General features: G+C 40.9%; 2 protein-coding genes across 2 annotated transcripts in view; both read right to left on the bottom strand.

Moving 5' to 3' along the window:
* Positions 1–2,009: 2,009 nt before the first annotated feature.
* On the bottom strand, positions 2,010–2,908 carry nhlh2 (nescient helix loop helix 2). The gene has a single exon (XM_028465754.1). The coding sequence runs from the start codon at positions 2,883–2,885 to the stop codon at positions 2,514–2,516; it is 372 nt and encodes a 123-aa protein (XP_028321555.1). The 5' UTR covers positions 2,886–2,908; the 3' UTR covers positions 2,010–2,513.
* LOC114474788 (gap junction alpha-3 protein-like) overlaps positions 2,793–26,168 on the bottom strand; it is a 42,678-nt gene continuing 19,302 nt past the window's right edge. Inside the window, exons 6-7 of the mRNA XM_028465310.1 lie at positions 3,985–4,094; positions 2,793–2,920 (exon numbers count right to left, since the gene is read on the bottom strand). Of these exons, the coding sequence (XP_028321111.1) occupies positions 4,010–4,094 (85 nt within the window). The 3' untranslated portion in view covers positions 2,793–2,920; positions 3,985–4,009. The remainder of the gene's footprint in view (positions 2,921–3,984; positions 4,095–26,168) is intronic.

Below are 26,168 nucleotides of genomic sequence, written 5' to 3'. Positions count from 1 at the left end.
GGGTTAGTTAGGGTGTTATATTAAACCTAGAACCCTAACCCTCAGGGTTAGTTAGGGTGTTATATTAAACCTAGAACCCTAACACTCAGGGTTAGTTAGGGTGTTATATTAAACCTAGAACCCTAACACTCAGGGTTAGTTAGGGTGTTATATTAAACCTAGAACCCTAACACTCAGGGTTAGTTAGGGTGTTATTTTAACCCTCTAAACTAAAAGGTACAGAAACACTAAATCTAAACTAAGTAACACTAAAACAGGACTAGAGGACTCTCTACAGACCAAACTAAAATATTAAACTGTCTAACATAGACTGGGGAGAAGAATGAACAATATGTCTGATTACTGATCTGATTACTGATCTGATTACTGATGTGATTTATGATCTGATTGATGTGAACCAGGTGAGAGGAACCATCCTATCAGCCATGATTGGATGTTTGTTGTCATATATTTTATTTAACTTTAATCTCAACATTTTGACTTTATTCTTGATTTGCTTAAAATTATTTTCTCCATCAAAATTAACCCTAATCCTTATTATTTATTATATTATTATCAATTATATTATTGTATTAGAACAGTTTAATGATGCATATCATAATGTCATTACATGTCCATCATCCATCCATCCATCCATCTATCATCCATCATCCATCAATCTAACATCCATCAATCATCATCTATTTACTGTATCATCCATCATATAAAGTGATCGAGGTCATTATAGAGTCTGTGTAATAATGATGTATATAAAGAGTTGATCACATGACGTTTGACAGGTTCAATAAAACTTATCGACTTAATCAGCAGCAGTGTTGCTGAGTCAGAGCAGGTTAAGGGTTCGATTCCCAAAGGGCTGCACAACACGATGACACACACACACGCACGCACACACACACACACACACACGCACACACACACACACACACACGCGCACACACACACACACACACACACACACACACACACACACACACACACACACACACACACACACACACACACACACACACACACACACACCCCTCTCTCTGGGGAAGGACGCTCTGTGAGCGCGCATTGACTGCGCTGTGTGCGCACGCACATACACGTGTCCACTGAGCGCGTGCAGTTTAACATTTTGCAGATCAATGCGCGCTGATGACGTCACTCAGACACAGAAAAAGAAGTTGAAGCACGAGCATTTTTCTCCTTTTTAATGAAAAATAACAGCGAAAAATATGAAAAGTGTCCGTTAGATTAGAAAGCAGCTGCCACAGCACACCTCTACTACAAAACATCTGCAGGAACATCTGCAGATACACACGATCTTTGGATAGACGGAGGATATGTTGACTATCAAAGTGAAACAAAGTAAATAAACATCAACACACCGAGGACAATAAATCAGACTATTTGTAAAAATGTGTCGTTTTTTGGTCACAGCGAAAATAAACATGAGTTTAAACCATGAGAAAAAATGATATTAAATTATTAATTCAGCTTTAAACACATCAAGTGCTCAGTGTTGCTACGGACGGACACAGACGGAGAAATATTTAAATAAATTAAATAAACAAACAAAGAAACAGAAAGTGCCTTAAACACAGCATCAAATTAGACAAACAATCTACATTTATACACAAATAAATAGAAATAAATAAATAAGTTGAACAATGATTAAGGTCACAATTTTATAAATGGCACTTACGCAATAAATGTTTTTCTTTCCCTGGTGGAAATCTAACTACAGACTAAAGCAGCTATTTGTCTTCTCTCATCCTTTAAAGGCGGTGGTTACACGTTCTCACATTCTTCTGATTTAACACTGAGAACCATCGGATTCACAGGGTTTGGAGATTTTAACAGATAATTTACTCGGAATATTTCCGTCACATTTTAATTGGAAGAAATCTATAAAAATTGTATTAAAATCAAAATCTGTTCATCCTAAATAATCCAAATTCGTGAAATATGAGTTGTCTTTTTTAATTGCATTGTTTTTTTGTTTTTTTTAATTTTATGTCCTCATTAAAATGGTCTTTTTTCAGCCTCTGTTTTAAAGTCAAACACTTGGTGCTGAACATTTAAACCGTTCGGGGCCTAAATTGATTAAAAACACGCACATTTTCCCAAAATTAAATGTGTCCCTTCAAAAAAAATAATAATTTGAGGCATTAAAATATTTCTATTTTTAACATTTGTTCCTTATTTTAAAAATGACATTTTTACTTTATTTCCCACAGATAACATCAGACTGGTTTATGTGCTTTAGTTTATAACGTTTAGAAACTTTGTGTTCGTTCCTCAGGATGACGTTAAAGAGTCCAAAGATCACCTACTAGTTAAATTCGTTAAATTAGTTAAACTAGTCAGAGCTGCTGAAATACTGCAGGAGGAAAGAAAAACCTTTCCGTGTGTGTGTGTGCGTGTGTGTATGTGTGTGCGTGTGAGTGCGTGTGTGTGTGTGTGTGTGCGTGTGTGTGTGTGTGTGTGTGTGTGTGTGTGTGTGTGTGTGTGTGTGTGTGTGTGTGTTAAACGTCCAGCACGTGGTTCAGGTAGGATATGTAACAAATCGCGAGTCTCAGTATCTCGATCTTTGACAGCTTCTTATCGGGCGGAAGTGTGGGGAGCAACTTCCGGAGCTCAGCGAAGGCCACGTTAAAGGCCTCCACGCGGATCCGTTCCCGGGTCGCGTGGGCTGACCGGTACTTGGCCGTGGCCCTCCTCCTCCTCCGCTTCTCTTCGCGGGTCAAAGGCTGGTCCGATCTACACTTGGGCCGCTCGTCGCCCTCCGCGGGTTCGTCCGACGTGCATCCCGCCGACTTGAAGCCGTTCAGGAGGCTCTCCGGGTCGGACTGAGTCCAGGAGAGGTCGGCCTCCGCCTGGTCCGGACTCAGCATCATCTTTAGGGTCTGGTTTAGGCCGTCCTCTGGAGAACCTGTAATAATAAATACTGGGTTTATTAAACAGTAAATGAATACATAAAAATACTGCTTTGATTTAATAGTGAATATACATAAAAAAAAATACTGGGTTTATTTAACAGTAAATATAGATACAAATAATAATAAATACAGCTTTAATTTAACAGTAAATATACATGAAAAAAATAATAAATACTTGGTTTATCGACAGTAAATATACATAAAAAATAATAAATACTGCTTTAATTTACCAGTAAATATACATTAAAAAAAGTAATAAATACTGGGTGCATTTAACAGTAAATATGGATACAAATAATAATAAAAACTGTTTCAATTTAACAGTAAAAATATTCATAAAAACAGTTTATTTAAAAGTAGATATACATAAAAAATAATAAAAACTGCTTTAATTAAACATTAAATATACACAAAAATGATACTGTGTTCATTAACAGTAAATATAGATACAAATAGTAATAAATACTTTAACAGAAAATATAGATTAAAAAACTGTTTTTATTTAACAGTAACTAGATACAAAAGATACAAATAATAAACTGCTTTAATTTCACACTAAATACAGAAAATATAAAATAAAAACTGCTTTAAATTCACAGTGAATAAAGATAAAAAGAATAAACACTGCTTTAATTTCACAGTAAATAAAGATAAAATAATAATTGAATGAGGATTTGTTAATTAAAGCTGATTATTTGGTTTCCAGCCTGAGGCTCCAGACATGAGAAGTCCCACAGCAGGGGCTCCTTTGACCCCCCCCTCCATAAATCCTACAGCACTCTGCCTTCATTAATAATAAATACTTTTGAATACACTCCCATTTAAAATCCTTCTAAATAACTTTAAAACACATGCTTGATGGTTTTATTTTGAAAGTCGTGATAGAGAAAGCAGTTTATTTAGTTTTAAAGGTGAATTATTGTAATGTGAGGAGACCATCTGTTCTCTGAGGAACATCTGATCAACATCTGCTCAGTGACAGCAGGAGATAGAACTAATGTTGACATGGATCTGTTGTAGTAAAAAATAAAATTAAAATTAGATGTAAACGTCTCACCTTTATTGAAGAGTCGGAAGAGGAATCAGACTGAGTTTAAATTGTTGTTCAGCGGAGCCTCAACTCCAGATAAACTCTTATTCCACCATGGAGACGTTGGACGGCAGAATCTTTAGCAAATGAACAAATTCAGAGACTTGATGTTGACTTTACTCTGAAAGTTAAAAAGGAAGCAGCAGCAGGTCTGAGATGAATAAAAGGATCAAAGCCTGGTGTGATCCAGCGATGCAGAGACAATAGATGAGATATGATGAGATATGATGGTGTTAGAGGAAGGTCCAGCAGTAGATAATAATAATAATAATAATAATAGTAATCCCTCCGATCTGTCCCTGTGCAGATAAGATCCTCCGATCCACCACTGATAAAGACTCACTTCATGCTAGGAATATATTTGAGGAATGGTATTGTCTGACCCCGCCCCCTCCATCCATCCCTCCTCCTCCTCACACCCTCAGCCCTGGAGCTCCGACTCCCGTGGGAGAAAGTGGGCAAAGGGAGGCAGAGATGTGAGGATAAAGGATGGAATATAGGAGATATACTACAGCGTTGTGTAAAATAATAACACACATTGAACTGTTTACAGATCAAACACTTCATTAATATCAATTATAATTGGATTGTTTCTATGAAATAAAACAGTTTTTATAAGACGTTAGTGTGTGAAATAAAGTGTGGATTAGAGATAAAGATTCAGATTAACTCAGTTCTGATGTCACTACAGCAGAAACATTTAAACCAGGAAAATACGAAGCAGTTTAACCTAAAGTTTTCACAGATTTTATGTGAAAATTATTATTGTTTCTAGTTTACACTTAAATATACATAGAACATAAAATACTAAATATGTAAGAAATTGACAATATGTAATCAATAAGTGATAGATATCAGTCCCAACAGGATCTGGAATTTATATTTCCGAAATTTTATGACTAGTTTCTATTTATTTAAGGGAATACTATGTAATAATTTCAGAATAAATTAAGGATTTTTTAAGAATTGTGAGTTTTTTCAATAGTTAAACATTAAAAAGGACTGTAATTATGTGATAAAAGCACCAGGATAACCTGGTGTGAACCTGTAAATATTATGAGCTTCATTTACACAATGATTCATGTTTTCTGACATTTTTATTTTCTCCTGCGGGAGTGTTAAAGTGTCTAATCAGTGATTATATTAACCTGTTATTTCTCTCTTATTGTCCCAGTGACGTGCTGACCCTGTGCTGGATGCTGATTGGCTGTAAAATCAGAGTATCTATCTATTCATCTATCTATCAATCATAAAGCAAGGAACCTCTGTCTGTCTGTCTGTGTGTGTGTCCCTCAAATATCTCTGCGAATCAGGCTCTGACAGAGCTGAGACTTTCAACATGGCTGCTGCTTGGTTCAAAGGTGTGCAATGTAGGATTTGTTTGGACTGCAATGACATTTCATAAATTGTCCACCGGGAGCTTTACAGAACAGCTCAATGTTGACAGGTAGTCATGGTAAATCTGGATACGTTGAAAGCTACATGGAGTGACAGCACAAAGAACTTTTAAAAATGACCTAAGTGTATCTAATATCCTAAAAAAAACACCCCGTAAATATTGACCAGCAGGTGTCCTCAGTGAGCAATGTTTGTAACTAAGCTGAGTAATAATAATAATAAATATTAATGGCCTCTTTCAATGGCAAAATAAAAAACAAGAATTAACAGAAGGAAGTTAATTTGTAGTTCTAACTCTCTCTCTTTCGGGAAGCTGCAGATGTATGCTAGCCTATATTACAGTGCTAAATATATACAAAGTTCCTACAGGCACTGCACTAGTGTAAATGATTACAGGTAGAGCTGATAGTGACTAAGGAAATTTCCCATGAAGCACTGGTGCAGCACCAGGTCAGGTGAAGAAGGCTATAGGGTTAGCGTTAGCCTCACTAGATGATTAAAACAATGAGAGGAGATGGGTGACAGCCATGTTTACTGCCACACACATGCAGAGTGAACCTCAGTGTGTGTGTGTGTGTGTGTTCCAGCTGTCAGGAGGCCTCTGTCCGTAGTCCTGACATGTGTCTGATACTTCCCGCTGTGACTCTCTCCGTCTCTCACAGACGTGACTGAGCCCAGGGCAACGTGTCCATCATCTCTCTCACACACACACACACACACACACACACACACACACACACACACACACACACACACACACACACACACACACACACACACACACACGCACACACACACACACACACACACACACACACACACACACACACACACACACACACACACACAGGGATGTGACTGAACATGAAACATTAAATGATAGTTATCTTTACTGCTGAGGAAACAAAGTGTGTAGTAAATGTCACACTAACGTACAATCCACTACAACTCAATGAGTATATACTGTCTAGTATATACTATAGTATGATTAGGATGATGAGCGTTCCCACTGAAGTATACTTCCAAGTTTCCCAAGATACATTTGGAACCTACAGCGTTAAAAACATTGTTCACACTGAGGCTAAATATCTCTGTTGATTCTCCACCTTTACTTTGAAAGTTCTGAAAACATTTTAAATGAGAAAGTGACCAAGTAGAATATCAACATGTGCTCATTTGATCAATAAAACTCACACTGACACATTTCATTCACACATTTTCAGAGACCCTCCATTGTGCTACTCACTAAATTTCCTGTTAACTTCAAAATAACAACCCAATTTACAAAATAGTTATTAAAAAAAAAAAAAAACTAATGGAAGACAAGAAGAGATGCTTTTATTTTGAAAAGGGGATGTTTGATTTTTTAGCTTGAAGCCGGTGCCAGGACCATTTTACATTCAGCTCCCAATGCATCATTGGGATGGTTGAGTATGACTAGTGTGCATACTTAAAGAACCCTTTCATATTTCACAGATATATTTCATCTGCTAATCTGTGAGAATGTGTTTGTACGATAAAACATCAGGAGGAAGGAGACGAGATTACAGGTTAGATTGACCAACAGACCAGTTACTAATTACCAGTTATCGATGAAGTGCTATGTCGCCCACGTTGCTGCTGTCAAAACGACTACATTCTCTAGAGGGCGCTCTCACCTCCATCAATAATATATGGCATTATAGTATTATATAATAATATATATATAAATATCTGGAAATATTGAAACGTGAGAAAATGAATCAAAGTGTTGAATAAAAACAGGTTTGTGGATTTTAACTTCATTCACACGTGATTTATGGATCTGATTATTCTACACCGTTGGTTTCACCAGCTGAGGCTGACACACACACACACACACACACACACACACACACACACACACACACACACACACAGAAAGTGAGAGGAAGAATGTGATGAGATGTCAGGGATAGACGTACGTCTGCAATCAGACCCAGAGCTGTGTGAGACATCGTTAGGGTATAGACACCTTCAACCTGTGGCACACACACACACACACACACACACGCACGCACGCACGCACGCACACACACACACACACACACACACACACACACTTTCTCACATTTGCTACTTTTTAAAGACCCCATTCTTTTGCTATTCCTGTAAGGACCCTACTTTACAGCCATCCTAGAAACATATGAAATGCCTTCCTTGACCAGAAAAAAAAATGTATTTTAATGCCATCACCACAGAATTCTTTTACACACAAAGAGAAGAAAAATATAGATTTTTAAAGCCCCATATATTTTCACTAATCTCTTTAGGACGTTTTTTAAAAAAAATATGATTTTACTATTTTTGTAAGGACCATCAAAAGAAAAAAGAAAATTCCCTCCAATTACTTTAAAGTAACATATCTGCATCATTTTTTTCTGAACTGCAACATGTTAATAAAGAATCTGAAAAGGGTTTTTATATCAATCTTGTGAAACAACTAAAAAAATACTAGTTTACTGGTTAAAACATGATAATAATAAAGTTTCCTTGTATTCTTTAAAGAAGTAATAGAGAAAATAAAATAAAGGGAATTTTGGTTTTAAAACAGCACAAACAGTGATTTACCTCCATGTTTCCCTTTGTGTTCACCTCTGACCAAACCCGGTTTCATATATTATCTATTATCTAAGTTAGGACCAGGGTTTTGGTCCTAACTTGTCCAAAGGTCCTAAGTAGAAAGGTGCTTTTACTGCTCGAGGTCCTCGGAAGGGTTGTAATGTAAGAACACACACACACACACACACACACACGCACACACACACACAGAGCAGTGGAATGGGAGGATCAGTCACTTTGTCAGGAGAGGATGGAGCTGCTCTCAGGTGGACCAAGAGCCACAGGGGGCTCCTTCATACCAGGAGAGAGAGAGAGGTAGAAAGAGGTAGAGGTAGAGATAGAGATAGAGGACATTAGACCAGAGACAGAAGATGGATGAACGAGTGAAGAAATGAAGACGAAGAGGAAGAAGAGACACTTTGTGCATCGTCTCACATTTGCATCAAACAGGAGTTTTACTGCAGGCAAAGTGTTGGTCTTTACTCTGTGTGTGTGTGTGTGTGTGTGTGGGGGGGGGGGGGGGGGGTTAGGGGTTGTGTGTGTGTGTGGGGGGGGGTTAGGGGTTGTGTGTGTGTGTGGGTGGGTGGGGGGGAGTTCCAGGCCTGAACAGGAGGTGTGGGATCCAGAGAGCTGGAGGTCCCATGTGAGAATGTGGCCGTCGTCAGCGCTGCTGTAGCACCATCTGTGCTCCTCCAAGCAGGACACACACACACACACACACACACACACACACACACACACACACACACACACACACACACACACACAGGTGCCTCTCGTGCACGTCTGATCTCAGGTTGCTGATTGCTCAGTGAGCTGATGATGACGAGGCTGATGTAAGTGTGATGACTTCATGTTAACAACTCATACAGCTGAGCTCCAACACACACATATACACACACACACACACACACACACACACACACACACTGCAGGGTGTGACACCCAAATCTATTTATGAAGTCGTTCACTTCACTAAAACTAATGAGAGCCTAATATAAACTAAATGTGTTTGTGAAGTAAAAACAGCTCCATCAGAAGGACTGATGCTGATTGGTTGATGCTGATTCGTTGATGCTGATTGGTTGATAGCGATTGGTTGATGGCTGATTAGTTGATGCTTGATTGGTTAATGTTGAATGGTTAATGTTGAATGGTTGATGCTGATTGGTTGATGGCTTGTGATGACGTAGAGGACTAATGACCATGACCTGAACATCCAGACTGCGTCGTATCAGATCAAAATCCTTAAAGCCGAAGATGTTTCTTGTGAACTCTGATGTATGTCACTGGTTTCCATCCTTCTCTAGTCCAGTGGTCACTTTGAACCACTTCCTGTAGGAGGCCACGTACCAACCTGTGTGTTTTTGATCTTCTTAGATAGTCTCTGTTTTCTCTCTGGTTTAGTGGTGGACTGGGTCTGAATGGTTTAGTGGTGGACTGGGTCTGAATGGTTTAGTGGTGGACTGGGTCTGAATGGGTGGAGAGCAGCTGATCATTTGATATCATTGGTTTGTCTGGGTTTGAGTTCAGAGAACAATTTCTAATCCAAGAGTAACTAGTTACTGTAACCAGTTTACATGATCAAAAAGTGCAACAGAAAACATTTAACAGCTTAAAAATCAATAAGAACATTAAAATCATCAGTAAAAACATTATAAAATAATCAATAAACACAATACTTCAACAACATGACCAAAATTTCCCTCTCAATCATATGCACTATCTGACCTGTGTCCATAGATCTGAGAGACCAGCTGGGTTCATACCTGACTAACATGTCACTGATGTATTCTGGAATAAAACCCCATTCACATATTTATACACCAGCAGCAGAACTTTAAAGTCTATTCTGAGGCTGACTGGGAGCCAGTGTAAAGACTTGGACTAATGTGTTCTGACCTCTTTCTTCTGGTTAAGACCCGAGCTGCAGCGTTCAGAACCAGCTGTAGATGTTTGATGTGTCTAGGCAGAGAAACAGAAACCTGAAGAAGAGGCTCTAATCTATGGGTCAAAGCCAGCGCCGTAAAGTGCTCACAAACTTCTTCCTTCTGGGCCCTCACCGGTTCTCCTGATCACCCACAATGCCATGCGCTGTATGTCATCTTCGATACTTCCTGTGTTTGATCCGCTCCGAGAGCAGTTGTGTTCACAGTGAACATAATCACTCTAGACTTTGATTGGAAACGCTCTGAGACCCACAGAAACAATCACTCTAGAATTATCCTGTTTGATCCACTCTAGACTTGGTTTGTGTTCACATCGATCAAACGAGAAGGAATATCTGACCAAACCAGGAGGACTATCAGACCAAAAGAGGAGATAATGCAACCTCACTTTTACCTTGTGTAGATCCAGACCAGATGAAACATGTCATCAGTGTGAGCTGTTAAAACATGTCCCACTTGTTTCCACTTCCTCCTGCCTGACTTTAGTTTAGCCTGGTGGACTCGTCTCTCCTCTTATTCCTCTTCCTCCTTCCCCTCATCTTCCTCCTCTTCCTCCTCCTCTTCCTCTCCCAGTCGTCCCAGTCCCTCCATCTCTGGCCTCCAGCTGGCTGATGAGTTCATTAGACACGGAGTGGAGCCAAGGAGCCGCGCTGTGGTCCAAAGCATGTCGGCATCAGGGGGCCCCTGGTGGCCATTGGGCACCGGCCATGGCCATTGGAGCCCGGACAGTTGGGTCCCTGATTGTCCCACGTGTCCAGCCTTTGGAGCCTTTTATTTAGTCCAGTATCAATGTGCTGTAGGCCGTGTGGTTTGAAGAGGCTTCACGTAAACAATGAGGGAAACAGATTTCTACTAATCCCACAGGTCTCAGTGACATCTGGCCTCACACTCCAGCATCAGCTCAATTAATTCAGGAAAACACAAACAAAAAGTGCCGGGGGCAAAGATCTAAAGATCTGGGAGACTTCAGACCCAGCTCTGGATGTGTGTGCATATCGATCGTAGTATTTGATCAAGTCGACTCGCAGCGTACGAGCGTGTGGATTCGGTTTGTAAAAAGTTCCTCTTCTCCTCCTCCTTTCCTCAGCAGAGGGTCAGCTGGGGTCGAGGCCTTCGTGGTTGGGCTCAGGTGGAGCCTCAGCTGGGGGAGGGAGGGGGAGGGGTTGATAGAGGGGGAGGAAGAGGAGGAGGAGGAAGAGGAGAAGGAGGATTCTGTCCCACAGGCAGTGGAAACAAACGCTCACTAACACGTGTAATCACGCAAGTTTGGGGAAAAAGAAACAGCTTTGTGTCTCACCCCGTTTTCCTCCCCCATCACCAGCCCCCACCCCCCCACACTCCTTCTCTCCTGGGAGGGGCCTGGCCGGCCTCGGCCTGAACGCCATCTGCTGCATAATGTAACGGGATGGAACTCCAAATCCTTCATTTCCACTCACTGCCTGTCATCTGTGTGTGTGTGTGTGGGTGTGTGTGTGTGTGTATGTGTGTGTGTGTGTGCACATGTGTGTGTGATTCCTCATTTTACGGCTGTTGTGACATTAGTTCATCCGGCTGAGATGTTTACGGATGGGTTTGATGAAATCAAAGGTAGAGCCAAATGTGTGTGTGTGTGTGTGTGTTTGTTTTTAAAGGATTATTACGCCGTTCTGAGCGTGCTCAGTGTGGTCACGGCTCTCGCTCATCTTTCCTGATGCACCGAAGCCTCGCAGCGTTCCAACGTAAGCTCGACCAGTGGCACCGTGCCAGAGATGTTTCAGATTTGCTTTTTGTTTACAAGGTGGAACACAAACACAGTAGTGTTTAAGCCCCGCCCCCTCCCCTAACCTGGAGGTGCAGAGTGGTCCCTCCTGGTCCCTGTGGGGCTCAGATGAATTGGGGTCCATCTGTTTCCTGGTAATAAGCTTTCTCTTCATCCCTCGTCCTCTCTGTGGTTAGTTAATTTGATCCTTTTTTGGATCTTTTTCTTCTTAATGATCCATGAAAGATCTTTAAAGTGATTTGTTATGATTATTATTAAAGTGTCTCTGTGATGGAGATGCTGCAGATCAATAAAAACAAACTGTGATTCTCACACACTGCTTTGATCAGATAAATAAAAACCATAAAATGGTTGCCATGGTAGCGTAGACTTCCTGTTTTAAGCCATTTGTAGATCTGTAGTAAGACGGCTGTTAGTGGCCTCCAGAGGCTCCGCCCACCAACATTTCCAAAGTCCCATTTGTCGTTTCCTGGTCAGTGAAGGTCAGAATGTGTTCTTTAGAAGAACATCAAAGAAACTTATGACTAAGCTCTAAATGTTATTCCATCATAAACTCGATGTGAATGCTGATTGGCTGAAAGCTACAACAAGGCCACGCCCACATGTAAAGGAACATTGCGTGTGTTTGAGGCTAAAAGTTGACGTTGGTATGACTTTAATAAGATTAAAAATGCTTTGCTTCAGGACATGTAGTGAGAGCAGACATAGTGAAATATCACAGCGTGACCTCTGACCCCTGGATGTTGATGTGGAGTTAGAACGACAGAGTACCCCCCCCCACTACCCTAACCCCCCCACACACACACACACACACACACTCCACTTGTGTGTGAATATCTTTCCTCTGGTTTTCTGTTCAAACTGGAGCTGTTTTTAGGAGATGATGTAACATTTGTTCTGTTGCTACTAAAGCCTTATGGTTAAAATCATTGGTTTAAATGATTAACACTAAATGATTAGCACTAAATGATTCATGCTAACCATTTAGTGCTAACATAGAGCATATAGCATGGAGCCTATAGCACGGCAGGCTGTTGGTTCAACACCGGCTGATCCTTGGTTCCACTTTCTATTTGATTCACAGGTTCTGGTCCAGGTCCAGGTCCATGTCCAGATCAAGGTCCACATCCAGATCAAGGTCCAGGTCCAGGTTTTCACTGCTTTGTTTTCTATCTCCAAAGTGATTATATTGGAATGGATTTTATTGAGTCAAACGTGCAGTGATCAGCACGGCGGCTAATGCGCTAACACGCTAACAGAGCGGTCACCTTGGTGGCAGCCTGATTGTCTGTATTTTTTGGAGAAAACATTTGGTCATGGATCGATCAGAACAGTTGCCATGGTTACAGGAGCTGGTACAAGTGGCAGCAGCCATACGTTCCACAGGTCCTTGAACGCATCACAGACTCACCATTATGTTTCATTAGAAGACGCCATGACAACGTCAATATGTCATCTAATATCAGCCATTAGCCACCTCACACCTTCATTATATGATGATCAGCAGAGATACACGATCAATACACCAGAGGACGACTGGTACCAGCCTCCGTTAGCCGTTAGCACGCAGAGAGAAACACTGATCTAAGACCAGGACTGTCTCTGACTCTGTTTCTACAACACGCTGCTCCTCCTCACGGCTCCATGTCTGCGTAGTGCTTTTTAATGTCTGTCCTACACAACCTTTACTGAACATCTCACACTCTGGATGTAATTTGACACCAGCCTCAACAATAGTGAACCAAACCTGCTACTGGCCTTTTTTAATTTTTATTCTGTTTACCGTGTTTATTATTTGGTAATGTAAACACACGCACACACACGCACACACACTGAAGAGTCTATCCCTTTGTCCTTCTCAATGGTTCATTTACGAATGGTAATTTGACACCGGCCTCAGTAGTGTAATGGTTGTTTCCTACTAATGCTCAGCCTTTTTTAAAATCTGATCTTCTGCCTCAAAAATAAACCTTGACATTTGAACATAAAATGGGACAAAGGAAGTAGGAAACAACATCTGAGCCGTTTGGAGAGAGATTTGCAACATCTCCGTTCACGCCAATGGACCGTTTTTTTTTGTTTTTTTTTAACAGCAATGGCAGTTCATGGAGACACACAATAGTTCCCGGAAGTGAGCCGCTGACTATTGCAGCACAATGAAGCTAGAGCGGAGTCGACAGTTTGTGATGTACTTTTCAACACTAAGATGTTTAAATAATCATATTGGATATTATTATTATTATTATTTTTTATCAGCGTATGTAAAACCATTATTATGTGCATTAAAGCATGTTAGTGGTTTATTATTATTAACATATAATGTATATACACACAAATGACAGTGTACTGTATAAATATTGTCAATCAATGCAGTTATTGATGACAAATTGCCAAAAATCCCAGTTACTGTATGCCACTTGGAATCAATGGATTCAAATAGTTCCCAATAACTTCTGGGAACTATTTGAGTCTAAATGAACCACGTGACGGTCAAGCATTTTGAACTTCCGTTGTTGCAACTCTCTCTGCTCGGCTCTGCACAACATACCTGCCCCTAACAATCAGATTCACCTTTTACTTGTATTTACTTATTTAACCTTTATTTAACCAGACAAGGACAGATTGTATGAAAGATTATTTGAGTAAGTTGTGACTAACATCTTTGCCTTTGCTATGCCTTACTTACAGAAACAAAGCAGATGATTGGTCCAGTACCATCAAAGGCTCTGGTCCTTTGATGTCCTCAGAACTCTAGAACATCAGACTTCAGTGACACAGCAGCGTGTCCTTGTGTCTTCTTCTGTTCCACATGGACACACACATTGTCCAAAGTGCAGCACAGACTGTGTGTGTGTGTGTGTGTGTGTGTGTACACACATGCAGCACAGTTAGCAACACTTACACTAATTTAAAGCCTCATTCTCCTCTATTAATCCAGGCTTCTGAGCTGGTTTTTATTGGAGCATTAAATGAAAGGGCAGCTCCAACAAAAGAAGAGCTCAGATTTATTCCTGGTTGGGGGCGGAGCTGCAGGCGAGGCTTTATGAACGGGCATATCTGGGCCCTGAAGGAAGGACCCCGCCCCCAGCTGCCAGCCTTCATTAGGCAGCTCTGCAGAGTCTATCACTGATTGGGTGTGGCCTGGCTGATAAGGCGGGGCATGTGCCGCCTTCCTACTGTCACATGACAAACATCAGGTGATTAGAGGACACGCCCTTTTGCTTCTGTGACTTCCTGTTTCAAACTATTAAAGATCCTCAGATTAAATAGTTATTAATATCAAAGCTATAACATGTTGGATGATTTCACTCAAAGCAACAAAAACAAACCCTGAGCAGCTTTGGATGAAGACAAACACATGCGGAGTCCTTAGTAATTTCACACCAGCCTCATTAACTGCATACATGAAATACAGTTAGCCTGCATGCTAATAGTTCAATAACATAAGGATTTCACTGCATGATATTTCATAAAATGGCCAAGGTTTGCATGAATATTATGATATAAATAAAAATAGAAACACATAAATCTTATAATGGACTAGTAAAAAGTAATTTTAGTAACATATATATATATATATATATATATATATATATATATAAATAAATATAAAACTAACAAATCAATGTGAGTTACTACATATTTGGTAGATTTTTATGTATTGAAACCTTTTTTTGACGAAAAAAATGCAGAATATTTAGGCGTCATGTCATTAAATACAAACTTCTGTTTGTTCAGTTTAAGGTAAAAATCTTCACATAATGAAATATGATTGAACCATAAAGTGATTATAGTGAAGTATTATTCTACATCATGTCTGCAAACATCTGTATTAATATCTAATATCTATAATTCCATGTAGACTCGTTTTTACATCCCTGGTTTCTTTAATGGTGATCCTGGGAATGTGTCCTTTAGTTCAGGCTCTGCCAACATGGCAGCAATCAGTATAAATTAATAATAAGTGAATCAAAGTGCTTAATTTAATGGAGGCTATGAAAGATTAATACGTGACATTATCCAAGCTGCTGTGGTGAGGAGGCGCCCACGCCTCAGATAAACCAATTGGTTTCCTATGAATATGGCATCAGACACATGGATGTGAAGCGTTACATCAATGTCATACACACACACACACACACACACACACACACTGTGTAGCTGTGTGTGTGTGTGTGTGGTCCACAGGCGATGGATCAGTGCAGGGTGGATGAGAGCTGGTGTTTGCCTCAGGGAACCTGGACACAGACTCTGTCATTGTTCCATCTTCACCTTTAGGCTCCGCCTCCCTAATGAAGAGTGACACGCGTCCTCAGGATCTGATCTAGTCTGAGTACACTGCCTCACACTGAGTCACTGTGATGAGTCATTTACCCACGAGGCAGTGCTCCAATCAGAGGGTTGGGGTCTATATGGGGCCGACTATATGACAGTTAGGGTCTAATTGTCTTCATTCATGAGGTGAGTGATTGTTATCAGCAGAAAATCAGACTCTCTGATTGTTATGAATCTCTAACGGGCTTCAGTGTGTGTGTGTGTGTGTGTGTGTGTGTGTGTGTGTGTGTGTTGGGTGAGATATCAAAGTGACACTCCTACAGGGCATCTCTGCAGTCGTCTCCCAACATATCACTTGATATAATTCTCATTGGCTCGTCGCCCTGTCCAACAGCTTCTAAAAACACGACAGAGACCAAGAAATGATCCACAGCTGCTCCCCCCGACCCCCCCCACACACACACACACACACACAGCCCCCCCCACACACACCCCCACGTCCTCAGGTCAGAACCACAGCTGTAAGATTCTCTAAATTTAAACCCTGAGCTTTAACACACTTTCATTATCTTCTTAAAATGTCACGTAGAAGTGGAGTAATGCAGCAAAAATGCATTAAAAGGAGCAAAAATATGGCAAGAAAAAGTGATGACAATAGGTTAAAATATGGTGAGTTTGGTGTAGTTATAGAAAAAGGGTACATGAACAGTGCACTGGGAACGCTCATCATCCCAATCATACTGTCCAGTATATACTCATTGAGTTTGTAGTGTATAGTACCTTAGTGAGCCCTGGTATCGCTCCATCATTTAGTCCTGATCACCATGTAGTCAGGTCACGGATTGTGTCACAACAAACGCTAACCCTATAATCCAACATATAGCACGTCATGCTAACGCTAACACTATAGCTAACCCTATAATCCAACATGTAGAACGTCATGCTAACGCTAACACTAACCCTTTAATCTATGTACCACGTCATGCTAACGCTAACACTATAGCTAACCCTGTAATCCAACATGTAGAACGTCATGCTAACGCTAACACTAACCCTTTAATCTAGGTACCACGTCATGCTAACGCTAACCTTATAGCTAACGCTATAATCCAACATGTAGAACGTCATGCTAATGCTAACACTAACCCTTAAATCTATGTACCACGTCATGCTAATGCTAACACTAACGCTAACCCTATAATCCAAAATATAGAACGTCATGCTAAAGCTAACACTAACCATTTAATCCAATATGTAGCATGTCATGCTAACGCTACCCCTAATCCTTTCATCCAACATGTAGCATGTCATGCTAACGCTAACCCTTTAATCCAACATGTAACACATCATGCTAACACAAACTTTTTAATCCTACATGTAGCACGTCATGCTAATGCTAACACTAATCCTTTAAACCAATGTAGCACGTCATGCTAACGCTAACCCTTTTATCCAACATGCAGCACGTCATACTAATGCTAACGCTAACCCTGGAGTCACTCATAAACAGAGCAGTGATGTGTTTAAACCCAGCTGAGCTCTGATGTGAAGCTTCATCAAAGCTGTAGGGAAAACTTCCACTGACTCAGGTGAGCTCACATTAAAGTGTTTATCTGGGTTAGCGCGCACGCACGCACGCACGCACGCACGCACGCACACACACACACACACACACACACACACACACACACACACACACACACACACACACACACACACACACACACACACACACACACACACACACACTGTATTTTCTGTGTGTGTGTGCATCCACCAGTGTAATGTGATAAGCTCCAGCTAACCACATAGCCTAACCCATTAAGCGTTTCCCCAGTGATAGCTGATCAGCTGCTAACACTGAACGCTTTATTAAAAAGCTCATCTGCTCCAATTAACTGCTCCTGAAAATCAGTTTAACTCCTTTAATCCTGAGGAGCAGTCAGAACAGACCTCAGGTACATCAACTCCATCAATCCTAGCCTCACAAACACTATAACATAATGTTACACACACACACACACACACACAAACACACACACTATAACATCCTGTTACACGCACACACTGTTTAACACACAACATTCAGCTCTGATTCACACAGCTGAGTCCCTTTACACTCAGCCTTTCAAAATAAAAGACTCTCCCTAAAGCATTTGGTTTTCAAACTAACACCCACCACACACACACGAACACACACAGGTGAAGTCAGTGGGGGACCGGAGGTGTAAATTGGGTGTAACGTCCTATTGATGCTGTCACTCTGGTCTCCAGAGGTTCAGCCTCAGCTGCTCACTTCCTTCTTTCTTTTTCAAGCGTCTGATTGGATTTTAAAGCAGAAAAATTGACAGGAAGGAAAAGCGTTTTATTCCATCATCTCGTGTCCGTCCACTTGACGTTGATCAAATTTGAAAATGTAATCAGCGAAACCAAAGCTAACCGCGAGCAGGTGTGACTTGCTTTGATAATAACGGAGACCAATTCCAATTAGAGCCCAAAAAAAGAGCTAGGCAGCGCTATCAGGGCGGAGCGATGTAGCAGAGCTATAAGAGGGTGCTACCAGGGGACGCTACCAATGTGGAGCTATCAGGCAGCACTATAAGGGGGCGCTATCAGGGCAGCGCTATCAGGAGGCAATACCAGGGCGGAGCTATCCGGCAGTGCTAACGGGGCGCTAGCAAGGGCCACTATCAGGGCGGAGCTATCAGATGATATGATGTATCTTTAATCAGAGTTGTTAGCATCTGTGATGGACGTTTGGTTCACTTACTGCAGCCTCTGCACATAAGCTCAGTTAGTTAGCATGAAGACAAGCACATTACCTCACTGCTAACACTTTATTAGCTCCACAGGTGCAGTCGCTCCTTAGCTGCACAGGTGCATTAGCCACATTCGCTGCATTAACAGCACAAGTGCATTAGCCACATTAGCTGCATTAACTGTATTAGCAGCACAAGTGCACTACCCACATTAGCTGCATTAGCTAATTATATGCATTAGCTCCTTAGATGCATTAGCCACATTAGCCAAATTATCAGCACAGGTGCATTAGCCACATTAGCCATCAGAGACATGTGCAGAACTGCAGCCCTCGAGGATCCAGATTTAAAACCACATTTGTCACCATAGATCTCTGTGTTTAAACACAAAGTCAAGTTAGTACGAGTGTCAGTGTGTGTGTGTGTGTGTGTGTGTGTGTGGCCGCTAACTCCAGCGTGCGCTAACCCCACACAGCTGCAGTGTCCCCTCCAGGGTTTGTCACACAAGCACCGGAGGATGAAGATGAGGATGAGGAAGAAGAAGATGAGGGTGAGGAAGATTGGGGGGGGGGGGGGGGGGGGGGGGGGGGGGGGGCGTACGCACAGCGCACACACACACGGCTGTGGTGGTGTGTCTCTAGTGCTATTGCTCAATCTTTTTAGACGTGTCACTTCAGGTTCCATCAGACGAGTCTGTGCAGAATAAAGCTGCTCTTTCACTGGATGGATGTGGATGGATGTGGATGGATGTGTGAATAAAGTCTTCATCAGTGGGTTCTTCCTCCACGAGTCTTCCTCACATGTGGAGGGTGTAATGAAGGAGGCGAGCAGTCTGTCAATCAACGCCGTTTCCTCTGAGTGCCTTTTCTATCTTTTCTATCTTTTCTATCTGTCAGGGGTCAGAGGAGCCCCCCCCACCCCCCGCCTCCCTGAGGTGTATCTCCACCTTGCGCATCACGTCTGGGCCTGACCTGTTGCTAGGTAACCCTGGGTCACAGCTGCTCACTGTGGCTCAGGCTCTTTTTATTTATCACTGAGTTATGTGGAGACGGGCTGTAATTTATTAGTTTGGTATTGGAGGACGGCGTAAGTTTGGGATGTAAAAGGAAGGAGGAGACGCCTGGAGCTCATCAAAATACTCATTCTGGTCCTGGGCCTCACACACACATAGAGAGACAGAGAGAGACATTATAAATTCATCCACTTTTTCTCTATAAGAAAATCAAGCATCTCAACAACAAAGCCAATGGTAATGCACTCCTGATGCTGGTAATTGAACAGATGTGGTCAGAGCTGAGAGGCCCTGGTACACCATGTGACTGATTCATGTCCAACGATGAAGAAGCTGTACACGTACCCTGTTATCATCTCCTCCTCTTCATCATCCTCATGCAAACCTTCATCAGGCTAATTAACACTGGAGTTTCTCACACAAATCACATTAAAATCCAATTTATATCATAGTTGGCAAAGCAACAAACACCAGGTTTAGTTTAGTTCACTTGTAGCACCAGGTAGCTGCTTCTGTTGGGCGGCCAGGTTGGTGCATGTGCACTAAGTGGAGTGAAACACAAAGGAGTGTCAGTTTGAATCAAGGAGATGTGAAAGAAGCCGTTACTACTCATACTAACGTACTACTGATAATAACGTACTACTGATAACGTACTACTCATACTAACATACTACTGATAATAACGTACTACTGATAACGTACTACTCATACTAACGTACTACTGATAATAACGTACTACTGATAACGTACTACTCATACTAACGTACTACTGATAATAACGTACTACTGATAATAACGTACTACTCATAATAACGTACTACTGATTATAACGTACTACTCATACTAACGTACTACTGATAATAACGTACTACTGATAATAACGTACTACTGATAACGTACTGCTCATACAAACGTACTACTGATAATAACGTACTACTCACATATTACTCTTAATAACGTACTACTCACGTACTGCTCATACAAACGTACTACTGATAATAACGTACTACTCACATATTACTCTTAATAACGTACTACTCACGTACTACTCATACTTACGTACTACTGATAATAAGGTACTACTGATAACGTACTACTCATACTAACGTACTACTGATAACGTACTACTCACATATTACTCTTAATAACGTACTACTCACATATTACTCTTAATAATGTACTACTCACGTACTACTCATCCTAACGTACTACTTATACTAACATAGTACTCATACTAACGTACTACTCACGTACTACTCTTACTATACTTAGGAGTGTGACAATATCTCAACACAGCAATATATCACGATATTTTTTCGCAAGATCGATTATCAATATGCTCACGCTAAGTATACATTTTTTTTTTTTCAAAACCTTTTCTGCTTTTTAACTAAAATGTGCAGGTACGTCTTCACAGAATGTTTGTCACTGTTTGTTGAAGGAACCAATATATTGTTCACTGGAATATTGCACTATAATGATGTCACGATAAGAAAGACCCTATTATTTGTTTACATAAAGCACTATTGGAGATACTTATTTGTTTACATTGGTATGTTGACACTTATTTATAGAAATGTTGCACTAAAATAGTGTCACTGTTCATAGGACACTTTTTCAATTTATTGTCTTTCAGAAATTTAAAATAAAAATTGTATTTTTTCACTTAATCTTTTTTTTGTTATGTCATAGATTATCATAGATTGATTTCTGACCAATATATCGATAATCGCAGTATCGTCATATTGTGAGATAATCGTTATCATGAGCTTTGTATCGTGTATTGTATCGTGAGGTACCTCGAGGTTCCCACCCCTACTCATATTAACGTACTACTCATCCTACCGTACTACTCATACTAACGTACTACTCATCCTACCGTACTACTCATCCTACCGTACTACTCATACTAACGTACTACTCATCCTACCGTACTACTCATACTAACGTACTACTCATCCTACTGTACTACTCATCCTAACGTACTACTCATCCTAACGTACAACTCATCCTAACGTACTACTCATCCTAACGTACTACTCATACCAACGTACTACTCATACTAACGTACTACTCATACTAACGTACAACTCATCCTAACGTACTACTCATCCTACCGTACTACTCATACTAACGTACTACTCATCCTAACATACAACTCATCATAACATGCTACTCATCCTAACATGCTACTCATCCTAACGTACTACTCATCATAACATGCTACTCATCATAACATGCTACTCATCCTAACGTACTACTCATCATAACGTACTACTCATCATAACGTGCTACTCATCCTAACATACTACTCATCATAACGTACTACTCATCCTAACGTACTACTCATCATAACATGCTACTCATCCTAACATACTACTCATCATAACGTACTACTCATCCTAACGTACTACTCATCATAACATGCTACTCATCATAACATGTTACTCATCATAACATGCTACTCATCCTAACGTACTACTCATCATAACGTACTACTCATCATAACGTACTACTCATCATAACGTACTACTGATACTAACGTACAACTCATCCTAACGTACTACTCATCCTAACGTACTACTCATCATAACGTGCTACTCATCATAACGTGCTACTCATCATAACGTGCTACTCATCATAACGTGCTACTCATAACGTATTACTCATCCTAACGTACTACTGATACTAACGTACTACTCATCCTAACGTACTACTGATACTAACGTACTACTCATCCTAACGTACTACTCATCCTAACGTACTACTGATACTAACGTACTACTCATCATAACGTACTACTCATCATAACGTGCTACTCATCCTAACGTATTACTCATCCTAACGTACTACTGATACTAACGTACTACTCATCCTAACATGCTACTCATCCTAACATACTACTCATCATAACATGCTACTCATCCTAATGTACTACTCATCATAACATGCAACTCATCATAACATGCTACTCATCATAACATGCTACTCATCCTAACGTACTACTCATCCTAACATACTACTCATCCTAATGTACTACTGATACTAACGTACTACTCATACTAAGTGTGACGTCTAAATGAGTATGTAATGTGCTCACATTAGATAGATTGAGTATGTGAAAAATACCCTGATGTATCGTATATGGGGACATTGTTTAAGTATGCACACTAGTCATACTCAACCGACCCATGATGCTTTGGGAGCGGAATGTAAAATGGTCCTGCATTTGTGATGTAGATTGAGTGTAGTGTAGATTCTAGTCAATGTTTAATAAATGAGGCCCAGGTCTGTGGTTCCCAGTAGAACCAGTACGTACTTCTCATCCTGTCTCAGTTCTCCACCTTCTTCTGTATCTGTGAGTTAAACCGTGTGAAAAGTCATCATTTCTATCTTTAAAGGCAAACTAAAGCTCATTGGTGAGTGAGTGGGCAGAGTCTGAATGAGTTCTAAGGTGAGTGGGAGGGGCCTGTGATGCCTGGGCCACACACTAATGTGTGTGTGATGAATATTCTCCTCCAGGCCGTGGAGGATCAAAACAAATGCACCTGCACTTGATTTTTCCATCGCATTGCGACTCCCTCAGGACCAGTAAAAATGGACTCCCTGGCTTCCTGCGCCAGGCAATTACACGCCATCTGTTCCCGTCTCGGTTGTTCCAGCTCGTTTTGTTTCTGCGATTGTTCATCTAATATCGCGGGCCTGGAAGTGTTAGCGTGTGGAGGCCGAGTGGCGGTGAAATGAGGAGTGGCATGAAGAAGAATTAATCCAATCAGAGAGCAGATCTTTCTTTGTGAAGGAGAAGGTCCCTGTAGACCCCCCCACCCCCCCCACCCCCTATTAGCATATTCATCAGCTCTCATTGGTGAGCCCATCTGTGGAAAGGCTTCTTCTAACGCTGGTTCCAACAGGTCCAGTGTGTGTGTGTGTGTGTGTGTGTGTGTGTGTGTGTGTGGGCGGAGCTAATAATGAGCCATTAGCTGGTGTGTCACACATGGTTGTGATAAATATAAATATGGTTGTTGTGCTCCATCACATTACTGTTGTTACACTAACTATTGGAGCCATTACTCTCTGACACACACACACATACACACAGACACACACACACATGCTGCCAAAGCGGCGCTGGATTTAATTGTGTCATCGTTGCAGGCGAATGAGCAGCTGCACGTTGGGTCTAACAGTGACATCAATAACACAGCTAGCGCCACCTTAGGCTCACATTAGCGTTAGCATTAGTCTAGCATTACGCTAGCATCTCTGCTGACAGAACAGCAGATAGAAATAATCAGTCACCGCAGCACCTGTGTGTGTGTGTGTGTGTGTGTGTGTGTGTGTGTGTGTGTGTGTGTGTGTGTGTGTGAGGATACCTAGGACCCTGTGGAGGTTAGGGTTCCACATTCACAGACACCTGGTCTGGACCAATCAGCAGGTGGTGAACCTTTGGTCCTGATGAGGGCCGGACTCCCCTCTGTACAGGTCTGAGACTAAACCACAACACATTTATCACTTAAATAACAACATCCAAGGTTAAGGTTACAGCTGATGAGTTTGCATGTTCTCCCTGATCTGTCCTCAGCATGAGCCTCTGTCACATTCCTTCCAACAACTATTCCACTTTGAGGAGAAGGAGAAGGAGAAGGAGAAGGAGAAGGAGGAGAAGGAGAAGGAGAAGGAGAAGGAGAAGAAGAAGAAGAAGAAGAAGAAGAAGAAGAAGAAGAAGAAGAAGAAGAAGAAGAAGAAGAAAAGAAGAAGAAGAAGAAGAAGAAGAAGAAGAAGAAGAGAAGAAGAAGAAGAAGAAGAAGAAAGAGAAGAAGAAGAAGAAGAAGAAGAAAGAAGAAGAGAAGAAGAAGAAGAGAAGAAGAAAGAAGAGAAGAAGAAGAAAACTCAGACACAAACAGCTCCAAACCTCACAGGAATTCCTTATGTTGCCAAGTCACCAACAAATACACACAACTTTCCCCTTCACACGCAGCACACACACTCAGCACACTCAGCACACACACACACACACACACACACACACACACACACAGACACAGACACAGACCCAGACACAGACACACACACACACACACACACACACACAATTCTGCTGATCTTTGCATGTATTTCCTGACATCTAGTGGTAGTTTGATGAAGCTGCCTCACATATAAACATTATTTATTCTTTGACAGTGTTAGAAACTGATTAAACTAATTGATTCTACTTATTGGTTAGTTTACATGCACTCGTATACAGGGCATGACAAATGGTGAATGTGGTTAAATTGGCAAAAAAAATATCATGAAATATGGTGAAAAGAGGTTCAAAGTGACAATAACGGGTCAACATATGTGACATTAGGTGGAAAAGTGGTGGAAAGGGTTTATAAGTGGTGAAAATGTCTTGAAATGCTGAAAAAAAGGCATTGAAATTCAATGTAGAAGTGTCAGAAAAGGGAGTAATGTAGCAAAATCCATTAAAAGGAGCAAAATATGGCAAGAAAAAGTGATGAAAAGAGGTTAAAATATGGCAAGTTTGGTGTAGTTGCAGAAAAAGGGTAAAATAAGCAAAAATGGCCTCAAATAGTATCTGGCGACCCCCTCCCAGTATCTCGTGACCTCAAATGGGGTCTTGACCCCAAGGATGAGAACACCTGGTCTACAGAGAAGCCCAAAGCACTTCATGTTCCACCCTGGACACGCCCACATTCTACCATCAATGGTGAATGGTTTTAGCATCTAAACGAGCTGCTGACCAATGGGATTCTATCATCGTTAGTGGCAGAAGTGACAATGTCACATCTTCACAGGTAGGGGTGGGAACCTCTAGGTACCTCACGATACAATACGATACACGATACAAAGCTCACGATGACGATTATCTCACAATACTGCGATTATCGATATATTGGTCAGAAATCAAGCTATGATAATCTATAACATAACAAGAAAAAAAAAGGTTAAGTGAAAAAATAACATTTTTTTTTATATCTCTGAAAGACAATAAATTGAAAAAGTGTCCAATGAACAGTGACACTATTTTAGTGCAACATTTCTATAAATAAGTGTCACCATACCAATGTAAACGAATAAGTATCTCCAATAGTGCTTTATGTAAACAAAAAATAGCAGTGACATCATTATCGTGCAATATTCCAGTAAACAATACATTGGTTCCTTCAACAAACAGTGAAAAACATTCTGTGAAGACGTACCTGCACATTTTAGTGAAAAAGCAGAAAAGGTTTTGGAGAAATTAGTTTTTTTTAAAAATTCCAAAAAAATCGCAAGCATATCGATAATCGATCGTGCGAAAAAATATCGTGATATATCACCGTATCGAGATATCGTCACACTCCTATTCACAGGTAAAGTCAGCATTAAGGGAAGATATAGCACCTCAACAGAGCGTGCACGAGCACGTGCACAGT

The sequence above is a fragment of the Gouania willdenowi genome, chromosome 2 (assembly GCF_900634775.1).
Source record: "Gouania willdenowi chromosome 2, fGouWil2.1, whole genome shotgun sequence".
In the NCBI taxonomy this organism is placed as follows: domain Eukaryota; kingdom Metazoa; phylum Chordata; class Actinopteri; order Blenniiformes; family Gobiesocidae; genus Gouania; species Gouania willdenowi.
Note: the sequence above shows the minus strand (reverse complement) of the source record. Positions and strands in the feature narration are given on the sequence as shown.

What these genes read in the sequence shown, in the direction of transcription:
- nhlh2 (XM_028465754.1), bottom strand. Translation starts at nt 2,885, where the DNA reads ATGATGCTGAGTCCGGACCAGGCGGAGGCCGACCTCTCCTGGACTCAG.